Here is a 15,931-nt window from a genome sequence, read left to right as displayed (position 1 = left end):
ACCAGTAACAGTAGTTAATTACCTTTCTAGTATGAGCTTAGGGTTAGGGTTGATGAAAAGGAACAAAACAGTTTATAAAGGAGAAAATATGGATAATTTCAGCAACTAAAATAGATGTTTTAAAAGGGAAAAAACAAGCATCCAAAGATAAATTTTGGGTCATATTAGTCAGGGAAGATTTTATAACTGAAAACAATTAGATGCAACCATAACATGAATAATAAATAAGGTCATTTAAAAAAGTCATTAAGTACATCAATAAAGATAAAAATCTATATTTACTGAAATGGCAATCATATTTTATAGCATTATAAAAGCCAACACATGTGTATCAGGTGAAGGTGCAACATGTGTACCATGACTACATTTTCTTTAAAAACAAAGTCTGGTAGGATTTGCTCTACCAACTTGAGAGTCATCATCTATAGTTTGTATAATTACAATTAATCTTGGCTTTTTTAATTTCTAGTTTTCTGATATTCTCTTTTATAATAAAAAATATAAATTTGTGAAATGAAACAAAAAGACTAACAGTGACTTCAAAAAAAGGTTATATTGTAATTAATTCTACAAGGAATTACAAAATACAAGGTCACACAATTTAAACAGTGTGATGTTGGTATAAGCACAAATATATATATCAGAGAAGAAAGCATAGCCTTAAGACTCAAGCAAATATAAACAGGAATATAATCTATCTCCAAGAAGGTAGAACAAAATAATAGGAAAGGAAAAAATTGTTGAACTGCTATTAGTACAAGATGGGGTTGGGGAAGTAAGGGGGAGAGACAGGCAAATGTCAATTTATAATCCAAATTCATAACTTAGAGTAAAATATATTTGGATTAAAAAGAAATATAAAATAAAATTAAGAAACAAAAAATAGTGAAAGAGGGTAACTATCACACATGAATTTTTGTTGTTGTTGTTTAAAATATCAGGAAGGTGACAAGAGCTTTAGTCTTTATTATTCATCAGTATGAATTCCCTGATGACGTATGAGATCTGAGCCACTACTAAATGCCTTTCCACATTCCTTACAGTTATAGGGCTTTTCACCAGTATGAATTCTGAGGTGTCGAGTAAGGTTTGAGCATTTATTAAAGGCCTTTCCACATTCATTACATTCATATGGTTTTTCATCTGTATGAATTCTCTGGTGTTGAAAAAGCTGTGAGTTCTGAGTAAAGGCCTTCCCACATTCAAGACATTCAAAAGGTTTCTCACCAGCATGAATTCTCTGATGCTGACGAAGTTGTGAGCTCTGAGTAAAAGCCTTCCCACATTCCTTACAATCATAGGGTTTCTCCCCAGTGTGAATTCTCTGATGATTAGTAAGTGCTGAGCCACTACTAAAGGCTTTGCCACATTCTTTGCACTCATAGGGTTTCTCACCTGTATGAATTCTCTGATGCTGTACAAGCTTTGAGCTCTGAGTAAAAGCTTTGCCACATTCCTTACATTCATAGGGTTTCTCACCTGTATGAATTCTCACATGTTGAAAAAGTTGTGAGCTCTTAGTAAAGGCTTTCCCACATACTTTACATTCATACGGTTTTTCACCAGTGTGAATTCTCTGATGGTCAATAAGATTTGAGCAATAACTAAAGGCCTTCCCACATTCCTTACATTCATAGGGTTTCTTACCGGTATGAATTCTCTGATGTTGAGAAAGGTATGAGCTACAGCTGAAGGCCTTTCCACATTCTTTACATTCAAAGGGTTTTTCACCAGTATGAATTTTCAGATGTCGAGTAACATGTGAGCCACAACTAAAGAATTTCCCACACTCCTTACATTCATAAGATTTTTCGCCAATATGAATTCTCTGATGTTGAAGAAATTGTGAATTCTGACTAAAGATCTTTCCACATTTCTTACATTCATATGGTTTCTCTTCACTGTTAATTATTTGATGTAGAGTAAAGAATGTCTGTTGAATAGATGTGGGCATGTATTCATGAGTGAATATTTCTTGGCTGAAATGCCCATTTTGATATCCCACTTGTCTTTCAAAGTGGTTTCTATATTCCAAAACATCTCTAAAACTGGAGTATTCAAGGCCATGCTTTGTAAGTCCCATCATCTCCCTCTGGCATGATTCTATTTCATAAACTTCCTTCTTTAGTGATAATAACTTGGTTTCACACATTGATTCCAGATCTGAAAGAAAATAAAATGGTAAATATTCTTCCCCCACCTCATTTGTGAAAAGTTAAACTTTTATAATAGAAGTGGAAAAACTAAAGTGAAAATAATATCTGGTAGTGAATGACATAGAGTTCTCAAGTATATCTGTTTAATCTGAAAAATGGACAAGAAATGCACAAAATTAAGGAGATATAATGCAGGAAGCAGCAGGAGGAGACTATGGAAATAGGAAACCACAATGATTCTCAAATACTGATGTGGATCAGAATCACCTGAAAAGTTGATAAATATACAATGCTTGGGCATATTAAAAGATGACTAGTTTTATATACATCTCTATAAGCTTGTATGTATGTGTATGTAAGAAACAGAGTACATCATCATACTATATATATTACAAAAAGTGGACAATTTGTTACCTCCATTAAAGGTCTACTGAGAGGAATAAACGCATATAGGGGGAGATTCTTGGGCTCTGTAGTATAATAAAGTATGAATTTGGTCTTTGTCCCCAGTTCCTAACACAGAGCTTGAAAAACCCTTTGAATTTCCTGAGTGATAGCAGTGTTTTCATTATGCTAATGAGGTGACTCATGGTGGACCCCTAGATAGTTTTAGGATGGGGAATGGTCACTAGAAAGACCCAGCATATGATTAGAGGATTGGGACTTTCAGCTGCTTGACCTCTGGGGTGGAGAGAGAGGCTAGAGATTGAGTGGCCAATGCCTTAATCAATCATGCCAATGTAATTAAGCCCTGATAAAAACTCTGGACACCGAAGCTCAATGGAGATTTTTGGTTGGCGAACACACTGAGGCGCTTCACCAGGAGGGTGACACACTTTGACTTCACAGGGAGAGGTTATGGAACCTCTGCCTCCAGAAGCCTACCCTAACTCATCTGATATGTATCCTTTACAGTAAAACTGCAATTGTAAGTACAGAGCTTTCCTAAGTTCTGTGAGTCATTCTAGCAAAGCCTGCAGGGGCCATGGAAATCCCAAATTTATAGCCAGTTGGTCAGAAGTGTGGGTGGTCTGAGGAACCCCTGAGACTTGCAGCTGGTGTCAGAAGTGAGGGCAGTCTTGTGTAAGACTGGCTGTTAACCTATGGGGTCTAAGCTAACTCTGGGTAGTTAGTGTCAGAATTAAACTGCAGTACACCCAGTTGGGGATAAAACAGAATAGGGTCCATAATAAAGGGCATACTAGATGCAACTTAAAAGCGATTACAGAGGGTCAGCCAGATGGGGGAACAGCCTAAGATAAGTCAATGAACTGATTTGATGTGAGTGGCAGATAGGGAAGACTCAGAGCATGCTATGTTCTGGGGATTCAGTGAAAATACTGTTTGCCTTGGAATTCTGTGATGCTGATCTTAGGACAAAGGAGAGACTTGCTCATGTACCACTGCAGTGACTGAGAGGGGAGACTCCTGAAGTTTAAGGCAGACAGAGAGAAAAAAGACAGTGCAACAGCAAAGGAAACAATAAACAAAATGAAAAGACAACCTATGGAATGGGTGAAAATATTTGCAAACAATGCCACCAACAAGAGCTTAATTTCCAAAATATACAAATAGCTCATACAGCTCAATATCAAAAAATCAACCCAATCGGGACTTCCTTCGTTGTCCAGTGGATAAGACTCTGTGCTCCCAATGCAGGGGGCCCGAGTTTGATCCCTGGTCAGGGAACTAGATCCCACATGCTGCAACTAAGAGTTCTCATGCAGCAATGAAGATCCCACATGCTGCAACTAAGACCCTGTGCAACCAAATAAATAGATAAATACTTTTTTAAAAAATCAACCCAATCAAAAAATGGGCAGAAGATCTAAATAGACATTTCTCCAAAGAAGACATTCAGGGGACTTCCCTGGTGGCGCAGTGGTTAAGAATCCGCCTGCCAATGCAGGGGACACAGGTTCGATTCCTGGTCCAGGAAGATCTCACATGCCATGGAGCAACTAAGCCTGTGCTCCACAACTACTGAGCCTGTGCTCTAGAGCTTGCAAGCCACAACTACTAAGCCTGTGCACCACAACTACTGAAGCCCGCACACCCTAGGGTCCGCATGCCACAACTACTGAGCCCATTAGCTGCGACTACTGAAGCCCACACGCCCCAGAGTCCATGTGCTGCAATACTGAGCCCGCATGCTACAACTGCTGAAACCGTGCACCTAGAGCTCTTGCTCTGCAACAAGAGAAGCCACTGCAATGAGAAGCCCGTGCACCTCAATGAAGAGTAGCCCCCACTCGCCATAACTAGAGAGAAAGCCCATACAGAGCAATGAAGACCCAACACAGCCAGAAAAAAAACAAAGAAGACATTCAGATGACCAACAGGCACATGAAAAGATGCTCAACATTGCTAATCATCAGGGAAATGCATATCAAAACCACAATAAGATATTACCTCACAACTGTCAGAATGGCCATCATCCAAAAGTCTACAAATAATAAATACTAGAGAGGGTGTGGAGAAAGGGAACCCTTATACACTATTGGTGGGAATGTAAATTGGTGCAGGCACTAGGGAGAATAGTATGGTGGTTCCTTAAAAAACTAAAAATAGAGTTACCATATGATCCAGCAATCCCACTCCAGGCATATATCCAGAAAAGATGAAAACTATAATTTGAAAAGATACATGCCCCCCAATGTTCATAACAGCACTATTTATAATAGCCAAGACATAGAAGCAAGCTAAATGTCCACTGATAGATGAATGGATAAAGAAGATGTGGTATATATATATATATACACACACACATACATACATACACACACAATGGAATATTACTCAGCCACAAAAAAGAATGAAACAATGCCATTTGCAGCAACATGGATGGACCCAGAGATGATCATACTAAGTGAAGTAAGTTAGACAAATACTGTATGATATCACTTATATGTGGAATTTAAAAAAATGATACAAATGAACTTATTTACAAAACAGAAACAGACTCACAGACCTAGAAAACAAACTTATGGTTACCAAAGAGGAAATATGGGGGGAAGAAGTTTGGGATTAGCAGATAGAAACTACTATACATTAAATAAACAACTAGGTCCTACTGTATAGCACAAGGAACTATATTCAATATCTTACAATAAACTATAATGAAAAAGAATCTGAAAAAATATATATATATGTATAACTGAATCACTTTGCTGTATACCAGAAACTAACACAACATTGTAAATCAACTATACTTCAATTTAAAAAAAGAACAATATAAGGGAAAAATAATTCTCAGGAGTTTCATACAAGGATTGTAAAAAATAATAATAATAAGACACAGTGCAAGATACTACCATGGAAAGATGACAGGAGTCAGAAGCAGATTGATGAGAGCTGAGTCCCATCACTGAGAGTTACTTACTATAGGTTCCTAGGCAATTATTTAACCTTTCTAGTCCCCATTTCACCTGTAAAAGGGAGATAATCCTTAATTCATGATTACTAAGAGTGTGAGGAAAAGTGTAAGTGAATGTCTTTGAGTAAAGTGTTCAGTATTTGATAACTATTATTATAAAGCAATTTCTTACCCAAAATGGAGATTTTAGGCAAATTAAACAGTGTGAAGATATCAAAATGGAGCCTATTAGAACATCTCAAGCCAGAAACAGGGAATTCATTTCAGCATGTTCTTCTTCCTCCTACCTCCATAGGATCTTTCAGCAACTTTCATCTAGTTAAGCTCTTCAGTAGCTTTTCTATCTCCACTGCCAATACCCTATCCCAAACCAGAATCATCTGTTACTCAGACCACTCAAGTAGCCTCCTAACCCAGATCCCCACCAAGTTTGCACAGTCTTTAATCTCTTCAGGCACAAAAATGACATTTGGCCTGGCCTTCCACTGCTCAAAATCCAAACTCCTCATAACCACTGGCAAAGGCTGAATAATGTGGTTCCTACTTGTCTCTCCAATCTCGACTCACACTCCACTCATGCTTGCTCTTGGGCCCCAACAACGCTAGCTTTCTTTCAGTTCTTCAAACACACCAAGTTTTCCCCTCCTAGAAGGGCCTTCACAGGGGTTCTTCCCTCTGCCTGGAGTTTTCTTCTTTATAAACACATTAAAGAGTAAGACCTAGCAGTGAGCCTAATACTATAGTAATTCTGAAATAGTGATGAGCATAAATGGCATTTCAATACGTCAAAGCAACAATAAAATGATATGAAAATATCTGATTTCCATTCATGTCAAAGTCACAGGAACTACTAACACTACTACGGTTTGTTGCATATACCATAACAGGAAGAAATGCTAAATTTCAATTAGAGGATACTAAATATAAAGATGCATTTTTTTCTTTTCATCCAAGTTCATGAACTCCCTCAATTCTATCCAAAGGAACCCAAATCATTGGCCAGCAGCTATAAGGAAGACTAGTACTTGGAAGGGAGGGGCAGTGCAGATACATGCAGACATGCGCCCACGCGCGCACACACACATATACTATTTTGGGAGTTGTAACAGAAAGTCTTTAGATGAGTCGAAGAGGAAGAAAAGCTAGCAAGGAACTGAATCTAAAATATGGGTAAAAGAGTTTTCTTTGTGGGGGATGTGAAGGGCACCTTCTACTTGAAATTAAGAGGGGGAGTGGAGAAGAGTAGTAGAAAGCAGTAAGTGAGGGAAGGAATGAAACAGGTCATTTGTAAACTCGTGCTAAAAAGACTTAGTTTTTCCCACAGGCCTATGGTTTTATGGGAGCTTCCAAGATAACATCTCAAAGGTGCTGTTTCTTCACTGATCAACTGAGTTATTGCCTGTAGTGCCCTGCTTCTGTCCAAGCAGTTCTCACTCACCTGAACACAGGCCTCTTGTCAGCTCTCTGCCAATCATCCAGGGCTCTTTCCCCTGTTCCAATAAGGAGATAACTTGAGGCTTAGGAATGTAAAGTCCTGCTCACAAGAAAAGATATGGAACATGGTTATGCTGTGGGTAAATCTGATCCAGAAGTCAGATCCAGTCCCTTGATGATCAAGGAAGAGATGCCACTACAGGAACAGTCAAACAAAGAGGATGAAGCTCAGCCACAGCCAATTGGAGCTGCCCATTTCCCACTCTTCCTTTTCATTTCAGTTCAAACCATTTACTTGGGAACAGGGAGCAGAAATTCAGCGGGTAGCTCGAAAAGCAGCTGAGAAATTCACTGTGGAAGAAACAGACATTCCAGAGAACTCAAAATTACTGGGATAGATGCCCTTACCCACTGACACCAGATTGCTATAGTTCTCCAACATCACATCTCTGTACAAGTCCCTCTGAGCAGGGTCCAGGAATTCCCACTCCTCTTGAGAGAAGTCTACAGACACATCACTGAACATCACTGATCCCTGAAACAACAGACACGTGTATTATTTGTATAACAAAAAGAAATATTTCAGAGACTACTGTGCTTATATTTGGGAGTAAAGCAAAGAGCAATTATATGGGTGTCACTAAGAACCAGAATCTTTAGATCCTAGAAAGAGGTGCAAGAGTTGTCAGTTTATTTTGTATTAAAAAAAAAATTCCTCACTCAGTCCATAGAAAAGGCCTAGAAACAATAATTAACCCAGTAGTGATGAGCATCCCTAGTGTCTAGATTGTAGTCTCTAAGTATCGTATTCAAATAAAAGTAACCAAAGTTGGGAAGGAGACAATTTCAGAATTGAGTCAAATGCACAGGATGAGTCTGAACATTCTGTTGTATCAGAAAACAAGAGAGCTATCAAAAACTACTAGAATCATGTTAAAAGGACGCAGGAGCCTACTTGAAAAGCCTCCCATTGGCCAAAGACAGCATAAATTGAGGATCAAATGTAATGGACTGATGAGATCAAAAATGTTTAAATCCATGAGCTCATAACAATATTGAACAAAAAATTACTAGCCATCTTTGTAGGATTCTAAGAAACCAACTCATTATTTTAAAAACTGGTAAATAAGGGGTAAGAATCAAACATTCTTTTCCATACAAACTGTCCTTTAGGGTAATCAAACAGTTGATGAGACATTTTACTTTACAGATAGTACTCTGCCTAATCTATGAAGAAGGAATGACAGAATTTAGATATCATTTTGCAACCTCTAATGAATTAATAAATCTAGACAATAATCATCACTGGTGGCTAACATTACAAAAGGAAAGAGAACCAGAAATAATACGCCCCCTAATGGAATCACACATCACCACCTAGGAAATATTCCTGACCAAAAAATCCCAACTGAACCTGACCATGTTTCTAGACCTAACTACTGACTCTCAGGAAACACTTAAATGATACCAGAGAGAAGAAATCAGCAAAATCTAAACAGTGGACAAATGAATCTGTTTTTCTTTCCCAACAAAAACTGCACAGAAAGAAAAGAGATGGAAGGGGTACCTACAAAGTAAGAGACTGGAGAGACATATTAACCAATTGCAGTGCACAGTCCTTCTCTGGATTCTAATTCAAATAAATGATTAAAAAAGTAGACAGTTATGAAAATTTGAACACTGACTGGATATTGATATTAACAAATGATTTTTAACTTTTTCAGATGCAATAATGGCATAATGATTGTTTTTTTTAAAAAAATAAACCTTATCCTTGAGAGATACATACCAATTTGAATTTGCTTCAAAAAAATCCTGTGTGTGGGAGTGAGGTTAAGGGAGTGTGCATGGAAGAAACAAGTAGAGGTATGGATGAAACAAGATTGACTGTGGGTTGATAATAATTGAAACTTAATGGTGAGCATATGGTAGTTCACAAGACTACTTTTTTGTGTCTGGAATTTATTATAACAAAGCTTTCTAAAGAAGGTTCTTCTGAGACCTCCGATCTCAACAATTTATGAAGTGGCTGAACTCACTATAATCATCCATCATCCTTATCCTTATTTCTGAGATAAAGAGAATTGGTGATTCATTTGGAAATTCCTCATGACTCACACTTCCTGTTCAAACTTAAATTCGACTTCTTCATGGATACCCTAAAAGAGTCATAGAGATCTGCCTGTATCAGCTACCAACCCAACAATCCTCCAAGCCCCATAAACCAGGAGGCCTTGCAACACTCTAATATTTGGAGCTACCAATACCACCTCCCGTCCTATTTTACTGGAGAGTACTGATCTGTAGAGATAATCTTGGCTTTTCCATGTTTGTCTCAGCTAAGCAACTCATACCTCCACCTTGTCAAATCACTGCCCAGACAGGACAAGTTTATTCTACAAATCTACTCTTGTTTCCTTTAAGAAAATGCATTTCTTCTCCATCATAGTCCCTGGGAAAGGGCTGAGAAAAGAGATGCTCAATTATTTACTGAATGAAAATATTAAAACTGAGTCAAAAGAAGAGGAGCACTTAGGAATGATAATAGGATTATCTGACTAGAATGAGAGGAAATAGGGACCAGGACCTGAAGGAACCCTCATAGCCAGAAATGTCAGGAGAAAGAAAGCAAATGCTCACATGCCCTTTAAAAAAAATTTTTTTTTTCTTAGAAAGAACTGAATGTCAGGAAGGTAAGAAAGAGCATCAACTAACTCACCTGGGCCATGGCTTTCAGTATTACAGGAGATGATCACTCCTCCTTGGGGCTGTTCTCCTGGAAAAGGATAGTGTTCTGAGAAGGCAGGCCTGGGGAAGCAAAGAAATGCTCTAGAAACAACACTGGCTTTACAGTTTTCAGTCTCTCCAGGCAAAACTACCTCTACTTCCCTTGGTCTTAGTATATAACTCTAGTGAGTGGGACTATGGAATAAATCCCCCTCCTATCTCAGCTCCAGAAACCCCAGGCTTTAGCTGCAGTAAGATGGATCCTGGCTAGTCGATCCAAAGAAACACAGAATCCTATTGCCTCTCCTTCACCCAAGCAACCCAGGTTCCTGTCTCAGCCAGTGATTCAAGCAAGACCTTGCCCCATTTCAGTGCTGTTGTTGCTCTGAACCCAAGACAGCGCTGCTATGACTTGCCCTGAGCAGATCCCTCCTCTGCAGCCCTCAGGTCCCCAAGCCAGACTCACCTAAATGGTGCTTTTGGCCAGGAACACAGTTCAATCTAATTAGAAGGACTAAAGACTTCCCTAATCAAGTCTCATTTCCCAAGCCTGAGAAAGTCAAATTCCCCCACCACACCCCTGCACCCATACCCACACTGAGGCACTCCTCATCCTTATGTTCTAGCTCTGATTTGCTAAAAAACAAAACAAACAAACAAAAAACTTTGCTTATGTGTTTTACCCACACAAAACAGTCAAAATGTCAACTTTTCTAGCTCTGGGGTAAGATCTTTCTTACCTATACATATTTATATAAATTTCTCTTTTTTAATTTTAATGCTTTCATTTGTTACATTTAAATCTTTAATCAATTATTATTTTATTTTGGTATAATATTATTTGGTAAAAGACAATGGAATAAGATTAGCAATTATAATTTTATTTTAGTATAAGAAATAAGTTAAGAATCCTACTTCATTTCCCCCCAGAGAGGGCTACCCTGGTGTACCTAAAACACATGCGAATAATATTTCATAAGACATAAAATGCACCACTATTTTATATGCCACTAAGGAAGAAAGAAACTATTTAAGATATAACCTGATTTCAGGTATGTTGAAATGAGGAAAAAAAGTGAGCCTTAGAATAGATGACTATGGAATGTATTTTGTCTACTGATTTAAATGCTACCCTTATCATAGATGATACATGTTTAGATTTATTTGTGATTCTATTTTGATTCAGTGATCTCTTATTATTTTGCCAGTACCACATTCTCTATATAATTTAAAAATATGTTTTAATGTCTTAATAAAAGCTCCCTCTACTACATACCAATTAGAATGGCCAAAATCCAGAACACTGATAACACCAAATGCTGGCCAGGATGTGGAGCAACAGGAACTCTCATTCATTGCTGATGAGAATGCAAAATGGTACAGCCAGTTTGGAAGACAGCTTGGCAGCTTCGTACAAAATCAAACATACTCTTACCATATGGAGTTGATAATACCTAGTGGGATGGAGAAAAAGTTCAGGAAAAGGAAAGAGAAGCAATCATCAAAGCTATCTCACTGCAAACTCCTAGCTCAAGGAGTCAGAAGGTTAAACTTTTTCTTTAAAGTTTATGGTATTGATTAGTTCGGTGAAATGGACACTTTATTATCTAACACTGACTGAAAAGCTTATCCATGGGCAAGAAATCAAATGGCCCCCAGAGAAGCTTGATAGTAGAAGTTATGGGAAAGAACAAAGCAATTGTTTTCTAGTTGTTTCCTATGGAGTACTGCTTTTCTAATAGATTTAGGAAAAAAAATGTTAAATAATACTGTTGATAGTGCCTTCTCCCTGATATTACTATGAAGGCTTCTAGTATTTCACTATTAGGTATTAGGTTAGTTTTTTTTTTAACTTTTTAATACAGAAATTTCCAAACATACATAAAAGTAGAATTTAAATAGTATAAAAAACCTTCCATGTGCCCACTAACTGGCTTCAACAATTATAAAGTCACAGACAATATTGTCTTATCTAGATTCTAATCCACTAATTTTTATTGAGATATACCTCACACACCATGTAAGTTACTCATTTAAAGTATATAATTCAATGTTTTTTAGTATATCATCACAATCCAATTTTAGAACATTTTCATCTCCCCTAAAAGAAACCCCATTAAGAGTCAATCCCAGGACTTCCCTGGTGGCACAGTAGTTAAGAATTCACCTGCCAATGCAGAGGACACGGGTTCGATCCCTGGTCCAGGAAGATCCCACATGCCATGGAGCAACTGAGCCCGCAAGCCACAACTACTGGGCCCACGTGTCACAATTACTGAAGCCCGTGCACCTAGAGCCCATGATCTACAACAAGAGAAGCCACTGCAATGAGAAGCCCGCACACCACAACAAAGAGTAGACCCGCTTGCCACAACTAGAGAAAAGCCTGTGTGCAGCAACGAAGAGCCAATGCAGCCAAAAATAAATAAATAAATTAAAAAAAAAGAAACTGAGTTACAAAATTAAAAATCTATACTAAAAACAGAAATCAACACGTCTGATGAAGCTGAAAAGGTACTCAGCTTAACGATCACCAGCTCAGGTTCTAATGCTCTTATACTGTACATCCTAGTCCCAGGTACTGACCAAAAACTGGGAGCTCAGCTTTAAATCTATCCTGTAGTGTTTTTTCTTTCCTCATATCTAATTTGGTAATTTGTGTCTTATCTCCCCTTTTTTCTTTAAGTTTTTATAGAGGTTTATCAATTTTTATTGATTCCCCAAAATAAACTTTTGGAGTTATTAATTTTCTCAATTATATATTTACTTTATATTTCAATATACATAAATTTATATTGAGCTCTTATTCTTATTATTTCCTATTTTTTGTTTTCTTTGGGTTTAATTTAGTATTCAGTTTTATTTCCTTAACTTCTTGAGATGAAAACATAGATCATTAATTTTTCAACATTCTTCTTTACTAGAATATGCATTTACAGCTATATATTTTCTTTAGGTTTAGCTTTAGCAACACCCCACATTTTGATGTTATATTTTCATTATCTTTCAGTTCAAAATATTTTTAATTTCCATTGCAATTTCTTCTTTGATTCACCAGTTATTTATAAGTACAATTGCTTAAATCCCAAACATTGGGATATTTCTAAATATCATTCTGTTATTGACTTCTGCTGAATTCCACTGTGGACAGAAAACATACAGTATTATTTCAATCCTTTGAAAGTTACTGAGATTTCTTTTATGGTCCAGCACATGATCAATTTGGATAAATGTCTCATATGCATCTGAAAAGGATATATACTGTAGTTGTAAGGTACACTGTTCTACATATATCATTTAAGTCAAGTTTGTCAATCACACTGCCCAAATATTATATAGCTTTACTCAGTTTCTACTGATTGTTCTATCAGCTGTTGAAACAAGTGCTAAAAATCCCCCACTATGATTGTGATTTGTCTACTACTTCTTTTACTTCCGTCAAATATACTTGAAGTCATTTTATGAAGGTCTATGTATTTAGAACTGTAATATCTTACTAGTAGTCTAACCTTTTTATTATGAACTATTGTTCTTTATCTCTAGTAAAGCTTCTTGTCCCACAGTCTAATTCCCATACAATGAGAGTGAGTCAGGAGTGTAAATTGATACAACTATTTAGAAAAACTGTCAGTATATATTAAAGCTGAATATTTGCATAACCTATGCCACAGAAATTTCACTCCTAGGGATATACCCAACAGAAATGCATTCATATGTGCACCAAAAGACATGTGCAAGAATGTTCATAGCAGCCTTGCTCATAATAGGTCCAATCTGAAAACAGCTTAAATACCAATAGATAATGGAAAGGATAAATAAATTGTGGTATGTTCATACAATGGAATTTTAAGCAACAACAATAATAAATGACCTATACTACATGAAGCAACATGGATGAGTCTCACATATTCATACTACATAATATTATTAAGTAGTACATTCATATTACATGTAAAATGTAATGATGAATAAAAAGAAGTCAAGCACAAAAGAGTGGATATTGTGTGATTCTACTTATATAAAATTTAAGAACAGGTAAAATTAATCTATGGCTATAGAAAACAGAATAATTGTTATCTTTGGGAGAGGTGGATAGTGAGTGGATGGAACAAGAATCGGGCTTCTAGAATGCTGGTAATGTTCTACTTCCTGATCTGATTTGAGCTCTGGTTAAGCAAATATGCTCATTTTCTAAAATTCATCAAGTCATATACTTTCATTTCTGTACTTTTTGGAATGTATGTTATACTTTTAAAACCACGTGATATATGAGAAGAGTCATCAAAAATTAAAATACCAAGTGACCAAGTATTAGAATACAGGATGACTGTGCTTATAATCTGCTGATAAGAATTTAACTGGTACAACCATATTGAAAATCAGTCCGGCATTATCTAGGAAATTTGAAAATACACACGTATCTTATGGCCCAGCAATTCCATTGGTATGTTTATACCCTAGGAAAGCATGCATAGGTGCACCAGGGTACTTATAAAGCAACAAGGAAACCCCAGCGCACCTTGTATTTGGCTTGGTCAACAGCCATTCCTCCTTCTCCCTGGGGACCTTTCTGAGAAAAGCAGAGCTGAGGAAGGAGAAAGGAATCATGAAATGCCAGGCCCTTCTCGTGGCTCAGACTGATCAGATCAGAGGTTACCCTGGACCCACACCTGCCACCCATGGAGAGGAAGGATGGAGAAAGGTCAGAGGAGTCTAGGCTGTCCTGAGCATTCCTGGTTTCAGAAGGGGAAAAGTCTGCGGCCCACGACCAAAATCTGTCCTGACCTAACACATCAACCACTGGGACATACACACTGTTAGCCTGGCACAATTACAGGCACCCTCCAACCGCACACTCAGTGCCACAAAAAGTTACATGATCACACTCACACATCCTCACACAGTCAGACATCAGTACACTTAGTACTGCTAACATTCATAAAACCACAATCACACGCAGCCCTCTGATAACACAGCCATAGCAACATAATCACAGATTCTCAGCACTCCCCGCCGCCCCAACACACACAATGATACAAAGTTGTATGGACACACACAATCTCAGTCCCACTACGGAGGCACAGTCACACCTACACACACAGAGTCGCACACTTTCACAGTCACACACCACAACGAGGATATCCACAGTCACACCTGCACACAGAGCTCTGCGCGCATGGTCAGTCACAGTGACACACCCACCACAGGGATATACAATCACACGCGCACACAGCGCGCACAGTCACATAAGGTCACAATCGCACACATGGAATCCCACACTTCCCCCTCCCCCAGTCTTATCAAATCATACAGGCCCGAGACTCCGGACCCGCCTGGACCGTCCCTTCAGACTACTAGGGGTGCACCTCCGAAACCTAGTCGAGCCCCCGGGACCTAGGCTGCTCACCTTGCACTTCCCCTTCCCCGGAGGCCTAGGGTCCCGCAGGCGAGTGAAGGGTCAGCCCTATACCCGCCAGGGTGTCTGGGAAATGTAGTCCGGAGCCAGATCCGCTCGAACAAGATGTCACTCGACCCTCGGATTTTCTGCACAGCCTGGGCCAAGCCACACTTCTTCTCGCCTCTCGGAATTGCTGCCAGGAGGCTGGAGATCCAGATACAGTCCCCACACCCCGGAGACAAGCTTCCTCCTAGGGCCCGGCCAATCTCAGGGAGCCATAAATTCCCTGAGAAATAGAAAAATGTCGCTGGATTCGCGCCGGAAGTTGATTGGAGCCGCAAGAGCTTCTGGGAAATGTAGTCTAGAGCTGGAAAGGTGAGGCGCTCGCCCACGTAGAAGATTGTCTTGGTTGGCTGCTTGCACAGAGCTTTCCGCAGTGAAGGACAGAGTGGCGGCCAGGACTATTCTAAGAGTTGTACCTCACTCTGAGAATATTCCGGACTGAGGAAGGCGTCATTTTTGCCTTCCTCCGTGGATTACCGTGGTGTGGGACCTATGCTGATCGGGGAGCGGTAACCTAGGGGTCTCAGACCCGAACCGCGCCAGGGAAACTAAAGGAGAGTAATCAGACAGCCTGGAATGGGGCTGATGGGGACGGGTTATCAGGAGCGTCCAGCAGTGTGTTTGCTGGGGATGGTAGTGTTGACTCTGATGATGGCCCCACTGTGTTAAGTCCATAGGTGAAATTGGATGAGTTACCTCATTTTCTTCATCTGGAAAACAGTGGTACTTCAGGGTGCATGTTCTGGTACCATCAGTTTTATTTGCCTTTTGGAAAAG

The 15,931-nt window shown here is 38.7% G+C and overlaps 1 protein-coding gene across 4 annotated transcripts; it reads right to left on the bottom strand.

The window, feature by feature from the left end:
• Positions 1-44: 44 nt before the first annotated feature.
• ZNF383 (zinc finger protein 383) lies at positions 45-15,393 on the bottom strand. 4 transcript variants are annotated; one of them, XM_079907005.1, is made up of 6 exons: positions 15,101-15,393; positions 10,970-11,147; positions 9,686-9,774; positions 7,375-7,501; positions 6,971-7,066; positions 45-2,163 (listed from the first exon to the last, which is right to left on the bottom strand). In XM_079907005.1, exons 3-6 carry the CDS (start codon positions 9,692-9,694, stop codon positions 968-970), a joined length of 1,428 nt encoding a protein of 475 aa, XP_079763131.1. In that variant the 5' UTR covers positions 9,695-9,774; positions 10,970-11,147; positions 15,101-15,393; the 3' UTR covers positions 45-967. The 4 variants fall into 4 exon arrangements, with proteins under 4 accessions (XP_079763131.1, XP_079763132.1, XP_079763133.1 ...); XM_079907006.1 differs by having other exon boundaries at positions 9,686-9,742; XM_079907007.1 differs by lacking the exons at positions 9,686-9,774; positions 10,970-11,147.
• Between the last annotated feature and the right edge of the window lie 538 nt (positions 15,394-15,931).

The sequence above is a fragment of the Stenella coeruleoalba genome (assembly GCF_951394435.1).
Source record: "Stenella coeruleoalba genome assembly, chromosome: 20".
NCBI lineage: Eukaryota > Metazoa > Chordata > Mammalia > Artiodactyla > Delphinidae > Stenella > Stenella coeruleoalba.
This window is presented reverse-complemented; position numbering and strand designations above follow the sequence as displayed.